Source organism: Pristiophorus japonicus, chromosome 19, assembly GCF_044704955.1.
Source record: "Pristiophorus japonicus isolate sPriJap1 chromosome 19, sPriJap1.hap1, whole genome shotgun sequence".
Taxonomy (NCBI): Eukaryota; Metazoa; Chordata; class Chondrichthyes; family Pristiophoridae; genus Pristiophorus; species Pristiophorus japonicus.
The window spans coordinates 21704561-21723114 of NC_091995.1; the positions used below are offsets into that span (position 1 = coordinate 21704561).

The 18554-nt window shown below is 50.8% G+C and overlaps 1 protein-coding gene across 2 annotated transcripts in view; it reads left to right on the plus strand.

Moving 5' to 3' along the window:
- gtf2h4 (general transcription factor IIH, polypeptide 4) overlaps positions 1-18554 on the plus strand; it is a 103140-nt gene that overhangs the window by 74915 nt on the left and 9671 nt on the right. For both annotated transcript variants that reach the window (XM_070861377.1, XM_070861376.1), the window contains exons 9-10: positions 7521-7604; positions 9977-10109. In XM_070861377.1, the coding sequence (XP_070717478.1) occupies positions 7521-7604; positions 9977-10109 (217 nt within the window). The remainder of the gene's footprint in view (positions 1-7520; positions 7605-9976; positions 10110-18554) is intronic.

The following is an 18554-nucleotide window of genomic DNA, read 5'->3' on the forward strand; positions in this document are numbered from 1 at the left end:
GACTCCCACCCACCCCCCCCCCCAGCACTAGTGGGAGGAGAGGTGCGCTGGGGGAGAGGCAATGCTTTGGAGGAGGTGCTGTGGCGGGGGTTCCTGGCGGTGGGGAATCTGTAATGCAATCAGCGCTCCTTCAGCCATCTGAATGCGCCCAGTTGACACAACACATAGAGGTTCATCTTTTCACCCAAAGAGCTGTGGGATACGTTACCACTGAGCAACATCGCTGCAGACAGTCGCCATCACAGATCATCATCACAGGCAGTCCCTCGAATTGAGGATGACTTGCTTCCACGTCAAAATGTTCACAGGTGTTTCAATGAAGGAACTAAAATTCCAGGTCCAGAACTACATGTTGAAGGGTGGAAGGTGCCTGTGCGTGGATTTTTTTAACATGTGGTGGCCGTTGCACACCAGCCACCACACGGGCTCGACAGAGCTAGGTCTTGGTCCCGTGGCAAGGATTAACCAGGACGACTGGAGACCAGCTCTGCTGCACGGACCTAGTACACACACATATCGCAGTGTGGGCTGGCCCGTGCTGCCCCTGGGCCCTCGCCTCGCCTTGCATACTAAACGTGGCAATGTAGTCAGCAGGATAGTATTAGAAGGAGCGGCGAGAGATTGTCGAGGGACATGATGAGGGACATGATCAGGGCCCAGCAGAGGCGTGAGTTTGGAGCCCAGAAGAGGCGAGGCATGCAGACAGTATAACTGCAGTCACGATATAATCAGATCAGCCATGATCTTATTGAATGGCAGTGCAGGCTCGAGGGGCCAAATGGCCTACTCCTGCTCCTATTTCTTATGTTTTTGTATTGCGTCCACAGCACAGAAACAGGCCATTCGACCCAGCTGGTCAGTGCTAGCGTTGATAACTCCACACTAGGCTTAGAAACAGGGGGCCAGAAATTGGTTCTAGCCAATGAATGGGCTGTGTTCGGACAAAAGACGGGGAATTAGCGTCGGCCGAAAATGCTCTAGCCTGCACGCAAAATTCGTCCTCACTAAAATGATTGGAGTCTTAAATCAGGTCAAAAACCCAAGCGTTTACACTTAAAGGCTGAACCAATATTGGGTGCAGTCTAATCACAACTCCTGATTGTCACCGGCTTCTTTCACTACTTAATGGGGAGGTTCATTGATGCTCCAGCATCTCATTCTCAGCATTGTTGGCCGTGCAGCTCCCTCAGCAATCATAAAAAAAATACCGGTTAGCCTGACATCAGTAGTGGGGAAAATGTTGGAATCGATTATTGAAGATGAAATAGCAGCGCATTTGGAAAGCAGTGACAGGATCGGTCCAAGTCAGCATGGATTTATGAAAGGGAAATCATGCTTGACGAATCTTCTGGAATTTTTTGAGGATGTAACTAGCAGAGTGGCCAAGGGATGTGGTGTATTTGGACTTTCAAAAAGCTTTTGACAAGGTCCCGCACAAGAGATTGTTGTGCAAAATCAAAGCGCATGGTATTGGGGGTAATATACTGACGTGGATAGAGAACTAGTTGGCAGACAGGAAGCAGAGAGTCGGGATAAACGGGTCCTTTTCAGAATGGCAGGCAGTGACTAGTGGAGTGCAGCAGGGCTCAGTGCTGGGACCCCAGCTCTTTACAATATACATTAACGATTTAGATGAAGGAATTGAGTGTAATATCTCCAAGTTTGCAGATGACACTAAGCTGGGTGGCGGTGTGAGCTGTGAGGGGGACGCTAAGAGGCTGCAGGGTGACTTGGACAGGTTAGTTGAGTGGGCAAATGCATGGCAGATGCAGTTTAATGTGGATAAATGTGAGGTTATCCATTTTGGGGTCAAAAACACAAAGGCAGAATATTATCTGGCTGGCGGCAGATTAGGAAAAGGGGAGGTGCAACGAGACCTGGATGTCATGGTTCATTAGTCACTGAAAGTGAGCATGCAGGTACAGCAGGCGGTGAAGAGGGCAAATGGTATGTTGGCCTTCATAGCTAGGGGATTTGAGTACAGGAGCAGGGAGGTCTTACTGCAGTTGTACAGGGCCTTGATGAGGCCCTTCCTGGAATATTGTGTACAGTTTTGGTCTCCTAATGTGAGGAAGGACGTTCTTGCTATTAAGGGAGTGCAGCGAAGGTTCACCAGACTGATTGCAGGGATGGCTGGACTGTCACATGAGGAGAGACTGGATCAATTGGGCCTTTGTACACTGGAGTTTAGAAGGATGAGAGGGGATCTCGTAGAAACATATAAAATTCTGACGGGACTGGACAGGTTAGATGCAGGAAGAATGTTCCCGATGTTGGGGAAGTCCAGAACCAGGGGACACAGTCTTAGGATAAAGGGTAGGCCATTTAGGACTGAGATGAGGAGAAACTTCTTCACTCAGAGTTGTTAACCTGTGGAATTCCCTACCGCAGAGAGTTGTTGATGCCAGTTCATTGGATATATTCAAGAGGGAGTTAGATATGGCCACGGCTGAAGAGATCAAGAGGTATGGAGAGAAAGCAGGAAAGGGGTACTGGGGGAATGATCAGCCATGATCTTATTGAATGGTGGTGCAGGCTCAAAGGGCCGAATGACCTACTCCTGCACCTATTTTCTATGTTTCTAAGAAGCAGAAGGTGAAGGAGCACTTATTTGCAAATCCTCACGGCCACCAAAGAGATTGTTACTTTACTACGAACTGCCAAAGGCGAGCACTGCATCTCCGTGCTTTTCAAAGTTATCTGTGATGTGTAAATATTTACACCCTCACAAGGACCCCCTGTCCTAACTTCCAAAAAGACAAGTCCCCGCTACCCAGAGAAGAAAGCAGTGCTGTCAGTGCAGAAAACACTTGTATTTGGGTGCAGCAATAGAAAGAGTGCACTTGTAAATCGACAAGAAGGATATAAATACAGAACAGAACACACATTCTGCTCAGCCCAGTCCCAGACAGACAGAAATCTGACAGCCAGGGGGGATTCACAGGGTTGGAAGGGGATTAAGAATAGGTTGAGAAGACAGAGAGTCGGGCAGGGGTGGGGATCTATCAAAAACAATGCAGGCTGGTTTCTGCTTCTAAACATTTCCTGGTCAGGGTTTTTTTGCCTGTTTCTCTTTTATCTCTTTCTCCTTCACCCCCCGCCCCCCCCCCCCCCCCAATCTGAAAGGGCTGAGGCTTGCCAGTTCCATGGTCTGAAATTCCCTTGTTACACATGTGAGTGCAAGATATTCAACTGCAGGTGCCATCATAACCTGACCAGGCCCTACTCAGAGCCTGGGGTTGGGGCAGTGGAGTTTGGGGGAAGGCGGGGGGTGAATGGATGGTGGCACGGGAAGACTGGCTTACTTTCTCTGCCCTCTCGGGTGGATGTAAAAGATCCCACGGCCGCTATTTCAGAAAAGAGCAGGGGTGTTCTTCCCGGTGTCCAAGGGCCAATATTGATCCCTCAACCAACATCATTAAAAACAAAAATTACCTAGTCATTAGCTCATTGCTGTTTGTGGGATCTTGCTGTGCGTAAGTAGTCTGCGCTCCTCTAATTCTGCCATCCTGAGCATCCCTGATTGTAATCGCTCCACCATCGGTGGCCGTGCCTTCAGCTGCCTGGGCCCCAAGCTCTGGAACCCCCTGTCAAAACCTTTCCACCTCTCCACTTCGCTTTCCTCTTTCAAGACGCTCCAAGCTTTTGGTCATCTGCCGTAACTTCGTCTTTTCTGGCTCGGTGTAAAATTTACTGTTTTGTCTTATAACACTCCTGTGAAGCACCTTGTGACGTTTGAACACGTTGAAGGCGCTATATAAATACAAGTTGTTGCTGCGTAAATTGGCTGCCACGTTTCCACCATTACAACAGTGACTACACTTCAAACAGTCGATCATTGGCTGTAAAACACTTTGCGACATCCTGAGGTCGTGAAAGGCGCTATCTAAATGCAGGTTTTTTTTCACCCAAGGGAATGTTGCATACATAAGAACATAAGAATTAGGAACAGGAGTAGGCCATCTAGCCCCTCGAGCCTGCTCCGCCATTCAACAAGATCATGGCTGATCTGGCCGTGGACTCAGCTCCACTTACCCGCCCGCTCCCCATAACCCTTAATTCCCTTATTGGTTAAAAATCTATCTTTCTGTGATTTGAATACATTCAATGAGCTAGCCTCAACTGCTTCCTTGGGCAGAGAATTCCACAGATTCACAACCCTCTGGGAGAAGAAATTCCTTCTCAACTCGGTTTTAAATTGTCTCCCCCGTATTTTGAGGCTGTGCCCCCTAGTTCTAGTCTCCCCGACCAGTGGAAACAACCTCTCTACCTCTATCTTGTCTATCCCTTTCATTATTTTAAATGTTTCTATAAGATCACCCCTCATCCTTCTGAACTCCAACAAGTAAAGACCCAGTCTACTCAATCTATCATCATAAGGTAACCCCCTCATCTCCGGAATCAGCCTAGTGAATCGTCTCTGTACCCCCTCCAAAGCCAGTATATCCTTCCTTAAGTAAGGTGACCAAAACTGCATGCAGTACTCCAGGTGCGGCCTCACCAACACCCTGTACAGTTGCAGCAGGACCTCCCTGCTTTTGTACTCCATCCCTCTCGCAGCCAATTGCCACGCTGTAACTACTGGGTTCAGCCAACTCCGCGTCCACTCGGGGTCAAAATGTGGGAGGCTTTGCTTTGTGCCTTTTAACCACTAGGCCGTCATAGACTTCCTGTCCTCTGTCGGGTAGAAACCATTCCAAAGGCAGGAGGGTAACCAGAGGGCGCAGATTTAAGATAATTGGCAAGAAAAAAAAAATTATTTTTGCCCAGCGAGTCGTTGTGAACTGGAAAGGGCTGCCTGAAGGGGCGGTGGGAGCAGATTCAATACAGGATAGTAACTTTCTAAAGGCAATTGGATCAATACTTGACAATGAGAAATTTGCAGGGCTATGGGGAAAGAGCAGGGTGAGTGGATAGCTTGACCAAAGAGCCATCACAAGCACGACGGGCCAATTTCTTTCCGCTGTTACTGTCGCAACAATAACTTCTGGGTGATTTGGGCCCATGTTTTTTTTCAACAACAAGCTTTAATGTATATTGCCTCACTTCAGTGTTACACACGTACATAAGAAACAGGAGCAGGAGTCGGCCATATGGCCCCTCGAGCCTGCTCCACCATTCAATAAGATCATGGCTGATCTGATCATGGCCTCAGCTCCACTTCCCTGCCCACTCCCCATAACCCTTTACTCCCTTATCGCTCAAAAATCTGTCCATCTCCACCTTAAATATATTCAATGACCCAGCCTCCACAGCTCTCTGGAGCACAGAATTCCACAGATTTACGACCCTCAGAAGAAATTCTTCCTCATCTCAGTTTTAAATGGGCAATCCCTTTATTCTGAAACTATGCCCCCTAGTTCTAGGTTCCCCCACGAGGGGAAACAGCCTCTCTGCATCTACCCTGTCGAGCCCCCTCAGAATTTTGTACGTTTCAAAAGATCCCCTCTCAGTCTTCTAAACTCCAGTGAGTACAGGCCCAACCTGCTCAACCTTTCTTCATAAGACAATCCCCTCATCTCAGGAATAAACCTCCTGAACCTTCTCTGAACTGCCTCCAGTGCAAGTATATCCCTCCCGTACAGTGCAAGTATATCCCTCCTGTACGGAGACCAAAACTGTACGCAGTACCCCAGGTGTGGCCTCACCAATACCCTGTACAGCTGTAGCAGGACTTCCCTGCTTTTATACTCCATCCCCCTTGCAATAAAGGCCAACATTCCGTTTGCCTTCCTGAGTTATGTGTTATAATACGACTGTCTGCAGATTACATTAAATGACAAGCAATGTGTACAAGCTGTTTCCGAGGCTTAGGTCATCATTCCTGACTCTGGAGGCTGCCTGCTCGGCTGTGGACTTCCGGCCATCCTGAGAGCTCTTTAAAACCCACTCACCGCAAGCCCTATAATTATAATTAGTAAGCCGCGGTCTAATTGTGTACATACTGGCCTTGTCCCTGACCATATCCCCTTGTTAACCATCTGTTAACCGTAAGTCTGGAGAATTTTAGCTGTGAGGAAAGATTAGATAGGCTGGGGTTGTTTTCTTTGGAACAGAGGAGGTTGAGGGGAGACCTGAATGCGGTGTATAAAATTATGAGGGGCTGAGATAGAGTGGATAGGAAGGACATGCTTCCCTTAGCGGAAGGGTCAACAACCAGGGGACATAGATTTAAAGTAATTGGGGGGAGGTTTAGAGGGGATTTGAGGGGCACTTTTTTCACCCAGAGGGTGGTGGGGGTCTGGAACTCACTGCCTGAAAGGGTGGTAGAGGCAGAAACCCTCACCACATTTAAAAAGTACTTGGATGTGCACCTGAAGTGCCGTAACCTAGAGCTGGAAAGTTGGGATGAGGCTGGATAGCTCTTGGTCGGCCGGCGTGGACACGATGGGCCGAAATGGCCTCCTTGCGTGCTGCAAGTTTCTCTGGGCCCGAACTTGGTGAAAGCTAAGGGCCGCCCAGAGGACCGCCGAGAGACCTGGCGGTACTTTGACAGGGAGATTCCTCCAAAAGATCTGTAAAGACCGGCCGGCGGCAAAACGTTGACTTACGCCCTGACTCTGGGCGGCAGAAGGCGGGAGCTCCCAATTGCGGTGACCTCACCAAAGTGCCGCTGAGGATTGAGTCGGGCCCGGGGCTGGGGGGAGGGATACAAAAAAATTAAAATCCTCACAATAAAAAAAAAAACTGGAAAACTTTCAGGGGTCCCCATCCACCTGAATCGCTGCAAAAAGTTTACTAACTTTTTTTACAGGTCTTCATGCTTACCGTTTGGGTTAGACCTGCCTCCACACAGCAGTCCTTCCCCCTCTGCTGTCACTGACTCCCGCCCGGAGGAATCTGGTGGCTCGGAGGTCGGGAGGACACGTTGCGCGCCTTGCACGCTGGTGGCAGTCAGTGGGCAATTCCTAGCAGGCCTCCCTTCCTGCCGGCGGGAGGCCTAGAGGAAACTGGCACCCAAACAGATCGGCGGCAGTGGGCGGTGAGTCTGAGGCCTACGATTCTAAGTGTCTGGTCCTTGTGCAGCTACAAGCTCGAGCTCGGTCTGATCCCAGACAACACGAGCCCCAGCCAGCTCCTCAAGAGCCAGCACGCCACAAGGAACATTTCAACTTGTCCGACAGTGATGAGAAAATGGTCAGCTAGCAATGGTCAACTTTCTACCAACCCCTTAAACCATCCAAACCCAAGTGATTACAAGCCAAGTTGATGCAGCCTGTCCTCATAATTTGTCCCTCTAAGTCCTGGTATTCTGGTGAATCTGCGCTGTACATCGCTGTCTGCTTGCAAACTGTGTGTTCACACAAACACACACACACAGCCGCCACCTTTATCCACCCTCTTGCTAAAATGTCTGGAGCTAAGCAAGCTGGGATACGTGACCGTTTCCGATTTAAACCATATTGTTAAACAGCCTAATTCTCTGCTGTATGATACTTTAATTCTGCTCTCCCAGCCACTGGCGAGTACTCCACATTGCATTCCTGCTCCTTCTAACACCTCTTTCTGACTCTCTGCAGGATTACTCAGTGGAAGGGATGAGTGACTCCCTGTTGACATTCCTACAGCACCTGCGGGAATTCGGACTCGTCTTCCAGAGAAAGGTAAGGATGACTGGACTAGGGGCGAGTGTGAACACACCACACCCAGCCCACGGGGACCACAAGGAGCATCTCTGGCAGTGTGCTGCTTATCCCCGTGGCACAGACATAGTCCACACGTGGCTACCGCCAAACTCTCCCGGGTCAGCACGGGTTAGATACAGAGTAAAGCTCCCTCTACACTGTCCCATCAAACACTCCCAGGGCAGGTACAGCACGGGTTAGATACAGAGTAAAGCTCCCTCTACACTGTCCCATCAAACACTCCCAGGGCAGGTACAGCACGGGTTAGATACAGAGTAAAGATCCCCCTACACTGTCCCATCAAACACTCCCAGGGCAGGTACAGCACGGGTTAGATACAGAGTAAAGCTCCCTCTACACTGTCCCATCAAACACTCCCAGGGCAGGTACAGCACGTGTTAGATACAGAGTAAAGCTCCCTCTGCACTGTCCCATCAAACACTCCCAGGGCAGGTACAGCACGGGTTAGATACAGAGTAAAGCTCCCTCTGCACTGTCCCATCAATCACTCCCAGGGCGGGTACAGCACGGGTTAGATACAGAGTAAAGCTCCCTCTGCACTACCCCATCAAACACTCCCAGGGCAGGTACAGCACAGGTTAGATACGGAGTAAAGCTCCCTCTGCACTGTCCCATCAAACCAGGTTAGGTACAGCACGAGTTAGATACAGAGTCAAGCTCCCTCTGCACTGTCCCATCAAACCAGGGCAGGTACAGCACTAGTTAGATACAGAGTAAAGCTCCCTCTACACTGCTCCAACCTCAGAAGAGAGCCATCTACTGCCCCATTGTGTTCTTTTTGCACCTGTCCTGGGGGTTGAGGGGGGGTGGGGTCTCCGAGTAACATTGTTAATTTGGCGATGAGTTAGAGACGGGAGATATTTTTCACTCTCGGGATGTGGGCATCATTGACCAGGCCGGCATTTATTGCCCATCCCTAATTGCCCTGAGAAGGTGGTGGTGAGCCGTCTTCTTGAACGTGTGGTGAAGGTGCTCCCACAGTGCTGTTAGGGAGTGGAACGGCCGATATATTTCCAAGTCAGGATGGTGTGTGACTTGGAGGGGAACTCGGAGGTGGTGGTGGTCTTACAGAAGCGTGTGTTTGCCCCAAAATCTGGGTCCCATTTCTGGACGCATTTAGCCACCAATTTCTCTTCTGTTTTTCTTTCAACCTCTCTCTTGGAGGTGCTGCTAGTTGCAAGCACTCTGCCTGTCCTCTAGCACGTAGGCCAAGAGGGCCATTCTTTGTGTATGAGACCAGATCCTTATGTGCTGGCAGGTTGTTTGACTGTGGAGGGCGTCGCACCATACCCAATGCTATGTGGACTCCTGAGCAGGAAATCTACACACGAGCAGCAGTAGAAACTCTGGCTGGTCCAAGGGATGCTGAGCCTAGATCTAACAGCCCATCGGCCAACGTGCCACTGACAGATGATCAAACTGGTGCGCGACCTTCTGCTCTCTGTGGCTCAGCTGTTCATCACAACTCCCTCCCTAAACCTCTCCGTCCCTCCTTGAAACCTACCTCTTTAACCAAGTCTTGGGTCATCTGCCCTAATATCTCCTGCTACAACTGTACAGGGTATTGGTGAGGCCACACCTTGAGTACTGCATACAGTTTTGGTCTCCGTATCTAAGAAAGAATATACTTGCATTGGATGCTGTTCAGAGAAGGTTCACTAGGTTAATTCCGGAGATGAGGGGATTGACTTATGAAGATAGGTTGAGTAGGTTGGGCCTCTACTCATTGGAGTTCAGAAGAATGAGAGGTGATCTTATCGAAACGTATAAGATAATGAGGGGGCTCGACAAGGTGGATGCAGAGAGGATATTTCCACTCGGGGGAAACTAAAACTAGGGGACATAGTCTCAGAATAAGGGGCTGCCCATTTAAAACTGAGATGAGGAGCAATATTTTCTGAGGGTTGTAAATCTGTGGAATTCTCTGCCCTCGAAAACTGTGGAGGCTGGGTCTTTAAATATATTTAAGGCGGAGATAGACAGATTTTTGAGCGATAAGGGAGTAAAGGGCTATGGGTAGCGGGCAGGTAAATGGAGCTGAGTCCATGATCAGATCAGTCATGATCTTATTGAATGGCGGAGCAGGCTCGAGGGGCCAAATGGCCGACTCCTGCTCCTATTTCTTACGTTCTTACGTGGCTCGGTGTCAAACTCTGTTTGATAACGCACATGTGAAGCACCATGGGACGTTTTACTAGGTTAAAGGCGCCATGTAAATGCAAGTTGTTGGTTGAACTCGGTGCGACACTGTGCCACCGATATGCTCCGTGTTTCAGTAAAGCTGTTTGTAAGGCTGCATAAGGAGTTGTCTCCTCTTCTTCCCACCACAGCGTAAATCAAGGAGGTTCTATCCGACACGGTTAGCCATTAACCTGGCCTCTGGAGTGTCCGGCAGTACGGTGGATGTGCACCGTCAGGGATACATCGTCGTGGAAACGAACTACAGGATCTACGCTTATACCGGTAAGAGTCTGTCTACAGGGGCTGGGAATTAACGGAGCAACTTCAACCTTTCAATGATGCACTCCTGCGTGTAGAATTATACTGCCCATAAACACTGTACCATCCTGTATATAGGATTATACTGCCCATAAATACCGTACCATCCTGTATATAGGATTATACTGCCCATAAACACTGTACCATCCTGTATATAGGATTATACAGCCCATAAACACTGTACCATTCTGTATTTAGGATTATACTGCCCATATACACTATACCATCCTGTATATAGGATTATACTGCCCATAAACACTGTACCATCCTGTATATAGGATTATACTGCCCATAAACACCATACCATCCTGTATATAGGATTATACTGTTCATAAACGCTGTACCATCCTGTATATAGGATTATATTGTCCATAAACACTGTACCATCCTGTATATAGGATTATACTGCCCATAAACACCATACCATCCTGTATATAGGATTATACTGCCCATAAGCACCATACCATCCTGTATATAGAATTATACTGCCCATAAACACTGTACCATCCTGTATATAGGATTATACTGCCCATAAGCACCATACCATCCTGTATATAGAATTATACTGCCCATAAACACTGTACCATCCTGTATATAGGATTATACTGCCCATAAACACCATACCATCCTGTATATAGGATTATACTGCCCATAAGCACCATACCATCCTGTATATAGGATTATACTGTTCATAAACGCTGTACCATCCTGTATATAGGATTATATTGTCCATAAACACTGTACCATCCTGTATATAGGATTATACTGCCCATAAACACCATACCATCCTGTATATAGGATTATATTGCCCATAAGCACCATACCATCCTGTATATAGAATTATACTGCCCATAAACACTGTACCATCCTGTATATAGAATTATACTGCCCATAAACACTATACCATCCTGTATATAGGATTATACTGCCCATAAACACCATACCATCCTGTATATAGGATTATACTGCCCATAAACACTGTACCATCCTGTATATAGGATTATACTGTTCATAAACGCTGTACCATCCTGTATATAGGATTATATTGTCCATAAACACTGTACCATCCTGTATATAGGATTATACTGCCCATAAACACTGTACCATCCTGTATATAGAATTATACTGCCCATAAACACTATACCATCCTGTATATAGGATTATACTGCCCATAAACACCATACCATCCTGTATATAGGATTATACTGCCCATAAACACTGTACCATCCTGTATATAGGATTTTTAAAAAATTCATTCCTGGGATGTGGGCGTCGCTGGCAATACCTAATTGCCCATACCTAATTGCCCTTGAGAAGATGGTGGTGAGCCGCTGCCTTGAACCGTTGCAGTCCCGTGTGGTGAAGGTGCTCCCACAGTGCTGTTAGGGAGGGAGTTCCAGGATTCTGACCAGCGACGAGTAAAGAATGATGATATATTTCCAAGTCAGGATGGTGTGTGACTTGGAGGGGAACGTGGAGGTGGTGGTGTTCCCATGCGCCTGTTGCCCTTGTCCTTCTAGGTGGTAAAGGTCACGGGTCTGGGTGGTGCTGCCGAAGAAGCCTTGGTGAGATGCTGCAGTGCATCTTGTAGATGGTCCAGTTAAGTTTCTGGTCAGTGGTGACCCCCAGAATGTTGATGGTGGGGGATTCGGCAATGGTAATGCCATTGAATGTTGAGGGTTGGTGGTTAAACTCCCGCTTGTTGGAAATAGTCATTGCCTGGCACTTGTGTGGCGTGAATGTTATTTGCCACTTATCAGCCCAAGCCTGAATGTTGTCCAGGTCTTGCTGCATGTGGGCATGGACTGCTTCATTATCTGAACAGTTGCAAATGGCACTGATCACTGGACAATCATCAGCGAACATCCCCACTTCTGACCTTATGATGGAGGGAAGGTCATTGATGAAACAACTGAAGATGGTTGGGCCGAGGACACTGCCCTGAGGAACTCCTGCAGCGATATCCTGGGGTTGTGATGATTGCCCTCCAACCACCACAACCATCTTCCTTTGTGCTAGGTATGACTCCAGACAGTGGAGAGTTTTCCCCGATTCCCATTGACTTCAGTTTTACTAGGGCTCCTTGATGCCACACTCGGTCAAATGCTGCCTTGATGTCGAGGGCAGTCACTCTCACCTCACCCCTGAAATTCAGCTCTTTTGTCCATGTTGGACCAAGGCTGCAATGAGGTCTGGAGTTGAGTGGTTCTGGCAGAACCCAAACTGGGCATCAGTGAGCAGGTTATTGGTGAGTAAGTGCCGATGGATAGCACTGTCGACAACACCTTCCATCACTTTGCTGATGATTGAGAGTAGACTGATGGGGCGGTTTTGGCTGGATCGGATTTGTCCTGCTTTTTGTGGACAGGACATACCTGGGCAGTTTTCCACATTGTCGGGTAGATGCCAGTGTTGTAGCTGTACTGGAACAGCTTGGCTAAAGTACTGGAACAGCTTGGCTAGAGGCGCGGCTAGTTCTGGAGCACAAGTCTTCAGCCCAACAGCCGGGATGTTGTCGGGGCCCATAGCCTTTACTGTATCCAGTGCACTCAGCCGTTTCTTGATATCACGTGGAGTGAATCGAATTCACTGAAGCCTGGCTTCTGTGATTGGGGGGGGGCCTCAGGAGGAGGCCTAAATGAATCACCCACTCGGCATTTCTGGCTGAAAATGGTTGTAAACGCTTCAGCCTTGTCTTTTGCACTCACGTGCTGGACTCTGCTATCATTGAGGATGGGGATTACACTGTCCTCAGACACTATACCATCCGGTATACAGGATTACACAGTCCTCAGACACTATACCATCCTGTATACAGGATTACACTGTCCTCAGACACTATACCATCCTGTATACAGGATTACACTGTCCTCAGACACTATACCATCCTGTATACAGGATTACACTGTCCTCAGACACTATACCATCCTGTATACAGGATTACACTGTCCTCAGACACTATACCATCCGGTATACAGGATTATACTGTTCTCAGACACTATACCATCCTGTATACAGGATTACACTGTCCTCAGACACTATACCATCCTGTATACAGGATTACACTGTCCTCAGACACTATAACATCCTGTATATAGGATTACACTGTCCTCAGACACTATACCATCCTATATACAGGATTACACTGTCCTCAGACACTATACCATCCTGTATACAGGATTACACTGTCCTCAGACACTATACCATCCTGTATACAGGATTACACTGTCCTCAGACACTATACCATCCTGTATACAGGATTACACTGTCCTCAGACACTATAACATCCTGTATATAGGATTACACTGTCCTTAGACACTATACCATCCTGTATACAGGATTACACTGTCCTCAGACACTATACCATCCTGTATACAGGATTGCACTGTCCTCAGACACTATACCATCCTGTATACAGGATTACACTGTCCTCAGACACTATAACATCCTGTATATAGGATTACACTGTCCTCAGACACTATACCATCCTGTATACAGGATTACACTGTCCTCAGACACTATACCATCCTGTATACAGGATTACACTGCCCTCAGACACTATACCATCCTGTATACAGGATTATGCTGGTCACATACACTATACCATCCTGTATACAGGATTACACTGTCCTCAGACACTATACCATCCTGTATACAGGATTATGCTGGTCACATACACTATACCATCCTGTATACAGGATTACACTGTCCTCAGACACTATACCATCCTGTATACAGGATTATACTGTCCTCAGACACTATACCATCCGGTATACAGGATTACACTGTCCTCAGACACTATACCATCCTGTATACAGGATTACACTGTCCTCAGACACTATACCATCCTGTATACAGGATTACACTGTCCTCAGACACTATACCATCCTGTATACAGGATTACACTGTCCTCAGACACTATACCATCCGGTATACAGGATTATACTGGTCACATACACTATACCATCCTGTATATAGGATTATGCTGGTCACATACACAATACCATCCTGTATATAGGATTATACTGTCCTCGAAAGCTCGGCTTCACAGTAACGAATCGGATTAATGGCACTTGCACAATGCGAAATGGTGGCAGTGAAAGCAGCTGCTGGAGTCTCGGTGACGGCCAGTGGGAAGAGGCTGTAAAGCGAGACACAATCTGTGGTCGGTCTCCGCCGGGGTTCAGGCACGATTGAGTGGTAAACCTGCGAGAACTTCCAGCACACAAGGCTCCGGAAACACAAGACGTGTCATTCAGGCTTTGGAGTACAGGGGGCAATGATGGGGCTGGCGAGGGGCGGTGGGAGACTCTGAGTCCATTTAATCAGCGCAGCGGTTCCAAGGGGTGTGTGCGGTGGTGGTGAAGTGGTGCGCGGTGGTGGTGAAGTGGTGCGCGGTGGTGGTGAAGTGGTGCGCGGTGGTGGTGAAGTGGTGTACGGTGGAGGTGAAGTGGTGCGCGGTGGTGGTGCGCGGTGGTGGTGAAGTGGTGTGCGGTGGTGGTGAAGTGGTGTGCGGTGGTGGTGAAGTGGTGCGCGGTGGTGGTGAAGTGGTGCGCGGTGGTGGTGAAGTGGTGTGCGGTGGTGGTGTACGGTGGTGGTGAAGTGGTGTGCGGTGGTGGTGTGCGGTGGTGGTGTACGGTGGTGGTGAAGTGGTGCGCGGTGGTGGTGAAGTGGTGCGCGGTGGTGGTGAAGTGGTGTGCGGTGGTGGTGTGCGGTGGTGGTGTACGGTGGTGGTGAAGTGGTGCGCGGTGGTGGTGAAGTGGTGCGCGGTGGTGGTGAAGTGGTGCGCGGTGGTGGTGAAGTGGTGCGCGGTGGTGGTGTGCGGTGGTGGTGAAGTGGTGCGCGGTGGTGGTGAAGTGGTGCGCGGTGGTGGTGAAGTGGTGCGCGGTGGTGGTGTACGGTGGTGGTGAAGTGGTGCACGGTGGTGGTGAAGTGGTGTGCGGTGGTGGTGTACGGTGGTGGTGAAGTGGTGCACGGTGGTGGTGAAGTGGTGTGCGGTGGTGGTGTACGGTGGTGGTGAAGCGGTGTGCGGTGGTGGTGAAGTGGTGCGCGGTGGTGGTGTACGGTGGTGGTGAAGTGGTGCACGGTGGTGGTGAAGTGGTGTGCGGTGGTGGTGTGCGGTGGTGGTGTACGGTGGTGGTGAAGTGGTGCGCGGTGGTGGTGAAGTGGTGTGCGGTGGTGGTGTGCGGTGGTGGTGAAGTGGTGCGCGGTGGTGGTGAAGTGGTGCGCGGTGGTGGTGAAGTGGTGCGCGGTGGTGGTGAAGTGGTGTACGACAGTGATTCAGAAAATAGAGCTCAGCCTTTCGTAACATGGCCAACAGCAGACAGCAGCCAGTGTGAGCTGTGCTGGTGTAGCCCTGTCTCTGCTGCACGCCACAAGCCGTGTTTATCTCCACACCATCTAGGACAAAGCAGCCCAGCCCGCTTGATCGGTACCCCATCCACCACCTTCAACATTCACTCCCTCCACCACCGGCGCACCGTGGCTGCAATGTGCACCATCACCATCATCATCATAGGCAGTCCCTCGGAATCGAGGAAGACTTGCTTCCATTCCCTAAGTGAGTTCTTTGATGGCTGAACAGTTCAAACGAGAGCCACAGACCGTGTTACAGGTGGGACAGACATTCGTTGAGGGAAGGGGTGGGTGGGGTTGGTTTGCCGCGCGCTCCTTCCGCTGTCTGCGCTTGACCTCTTCACGGACTTTGCGTTGAGACTCGGAAGAGCTCAACGCCCTCCCGGATTCACTTTCTCCACCTCGGGTGGTCTGTGGCCAGGGTCTCCCAGGTGTCAGTGGTGATGTCGCACTCTACCAGGGAGGCTTTGAGGGTGTCCTTGTAACATTTCCACTGCCCACCTTTGGCTCATTCACCATGAAGGAGCTCCGCATAAAGCATTTGCTTAGGGAGTGTCGTATCTGACATGCGAACTATGTGGCCTGCCCAGCGAAGCTGATCGAGTGTGGTCAGTGCTTCAATACTGGGGATGTTAGCCTGGACGAGGACACTGATGTTGGTGCATCTGTCCTCCCAGGGGATTTGCAGGATCCTGCGGAGACATCGTTGGTGATATATCTCCAGCGACTTGAGGCGCCTTTTATTCATCGTCCATGCCTCAGATCCATACAGGAGGGAGGGTATTACTACAGCCCTGTAGACCATCAGCTTGGTGGTAGATTTGAAGGCCTGGTCTTCCAACACACACTTCCTCAGGCGGCCGAAGGCTGCACTGGCGCACTGGAGGCGGTGTTGAATCTCCGCATCAATGTCTGTACCATCTACAAGATGCACAGCAGCAACTCGCCAAGTCTTCTCCGGCAGCACCTCCCAAAACCCACGACCTCTACCACCTAGAACGACAAGGTGAGCAGGCTCATGGGAACACCACCATCTCCACGTTCCCCTCCAAGTCACACACCATCCTGACTTGGAAATATATCGGCCGTTCCTCCATCGTGGCTGGGTCACAATCCTGGAACTCCCTCCCCAACAGCCCTGTGGGAGCACCTTCACCACACGGGACTGCAGCGGTTCAAGAAGGCGGCTCACCACCACCTTCTCAAGGGCAGTGAGGGATGGGCAATAAACGCTGGCCTTGCCAGTGATGCCCACATCGAAGAATTATTTTTGTGAAGTACAGGCCTGGACAGTGAGTGTCATGGGGGCGAGTATCTCAGATGGCCCTGATCTGGAGTTGACTAACATCTGTGCACACCCTGTCTAGCAGGGAGGTGGTCACTGGATCAGGGTCAGGAGAGGAAGGCCTGGCTGATGGTGGTGGGGATCTGGAAACCCAGAGGATGGTGGGGGTCTGGAACTCTCTGCCTGAAAGGTTGGTAGAGGCAGAAACCCTCAGCACATTTAAAAAGTACTTGGATATGCATTTGAAGTGCCGTAATCTGCTGGCTTACGGACCAAAAGCTGGAAAGTAGGATTAGGCTGGATAGCTCTGGGTTGGCCGGCGCGGATACAATGGGCCGAAATGGCCTCCATCCGTGCTGTAAATATCTAAACCCCGTGTGAATCAGTAATGCAGCACGCAGCAGGGGCGTGGAACACTCCATGTTACAAAGGTGCTGAATAGACACACACAATCTGGGACCAGACATTATTAGCCCACAGCTCCCCCTGCTGTCGCATTGTTGAATTGGGACTGAGCGTAGGTATTAGTGCACAGCAGTGTAACTGGTGCTGTGAATGTAACTGCAGAGTCTGTTTATTCAGCAGGGTAAGGTTCTCTCTCTCTCTCTCTCTCTCTCTCTCTCTCTCCCCATCTCTTCTCACACTCCCCCCTCCCCACCCCTCAGGTCTCTTTCCCCCAACTTCCCCCCCCTCCCCCACCTCTCCTCTCCCCCCTCCCCCCTCCCCCACCTCTCCTCTCCCCCCCCCCCTCCCCCACCTCTCCTCTCCCCCCTCCCCCACCTCTCCTCTCCCCCCTCCCCCACCTCTCCTCTCCCCCCTCCCCCACCTCTCCTCTCCCCCCTACCCCACCTCTCCTCTCCCCCCTCCCCCACTCCTCTCCCCCCACCTCTCCTCTCCCCTCCCCCACCTCTCCTCTCCCCCCCTCCCCCACCTCTCCTCTCCCCCCTCCCCCACCTCTCCTCTCCCCCCTCCCCCACCTCTCCTCTCCCCCCTCCCCCACCTCTCCTCTCCCCCCGCCCCCACCTCTCTCCTCCTCCCGCCCTCGCCTCCCCCCTCTCCCATCTCGCCTCCCCCCCCATCTCTCCTCTCCTCCCCCCCCATCTCTCCTCTCCTCCCCCCCATCTCTCCTCTCCTCCCCCCCATCTCTCCTTCCCCCCCCCATCTCTCCTCTCCCCCCCCATCTCTCCTCTCCTCCCCCCCATCTCTCCTCTCCTCCCCCCCATCTCTCCTCTCCTCCCCCCATCTCTCCTCTCCTCCCCCCCATCTCTCCTCTCCTCCCCCCCCATCTCTCCTCTCCTCCCCCCCATCTCTCCTCTCCTCCCCCCCATCTCTCCTCTCCTCCCCCCCCATCTCTCCTCTCCTCCCCCCCATCTCTCCTCTCCTCCCCCCCCATCTCTCCTCTCCTCCCCCCCCCCCATCTCTCCTCTCCTCCCCCCCATCTCTCCTCTCCTCCCCCCCATCTCTCCTCTCCTCCCCCCCCATCTCTCCTCTCCTCCCCCCCATCTCTCCTCTCCTCCCCCCCATCTCTCCTCTCCTCCCCCCCCATCTCTCCTCTCCTCCCCCCCCATCTCTCCTCTCCTCCCCCCCATCTCTCCTCTCCTCCCCCCCCCATCTCTCCTCTCCTCCCCCCCATCTCTCTATTAGTCTTCTCCTCCCCCCCATCTCTCCTCTCCTCCCCTCCCCTCCATCTCTCCTCTCCTCCCCCCCATCTGTCCTCTCCTCCCCCCCATCTGTCCTCTCCTCCCCCCCATCTGTCCTCTCCTCCCCCC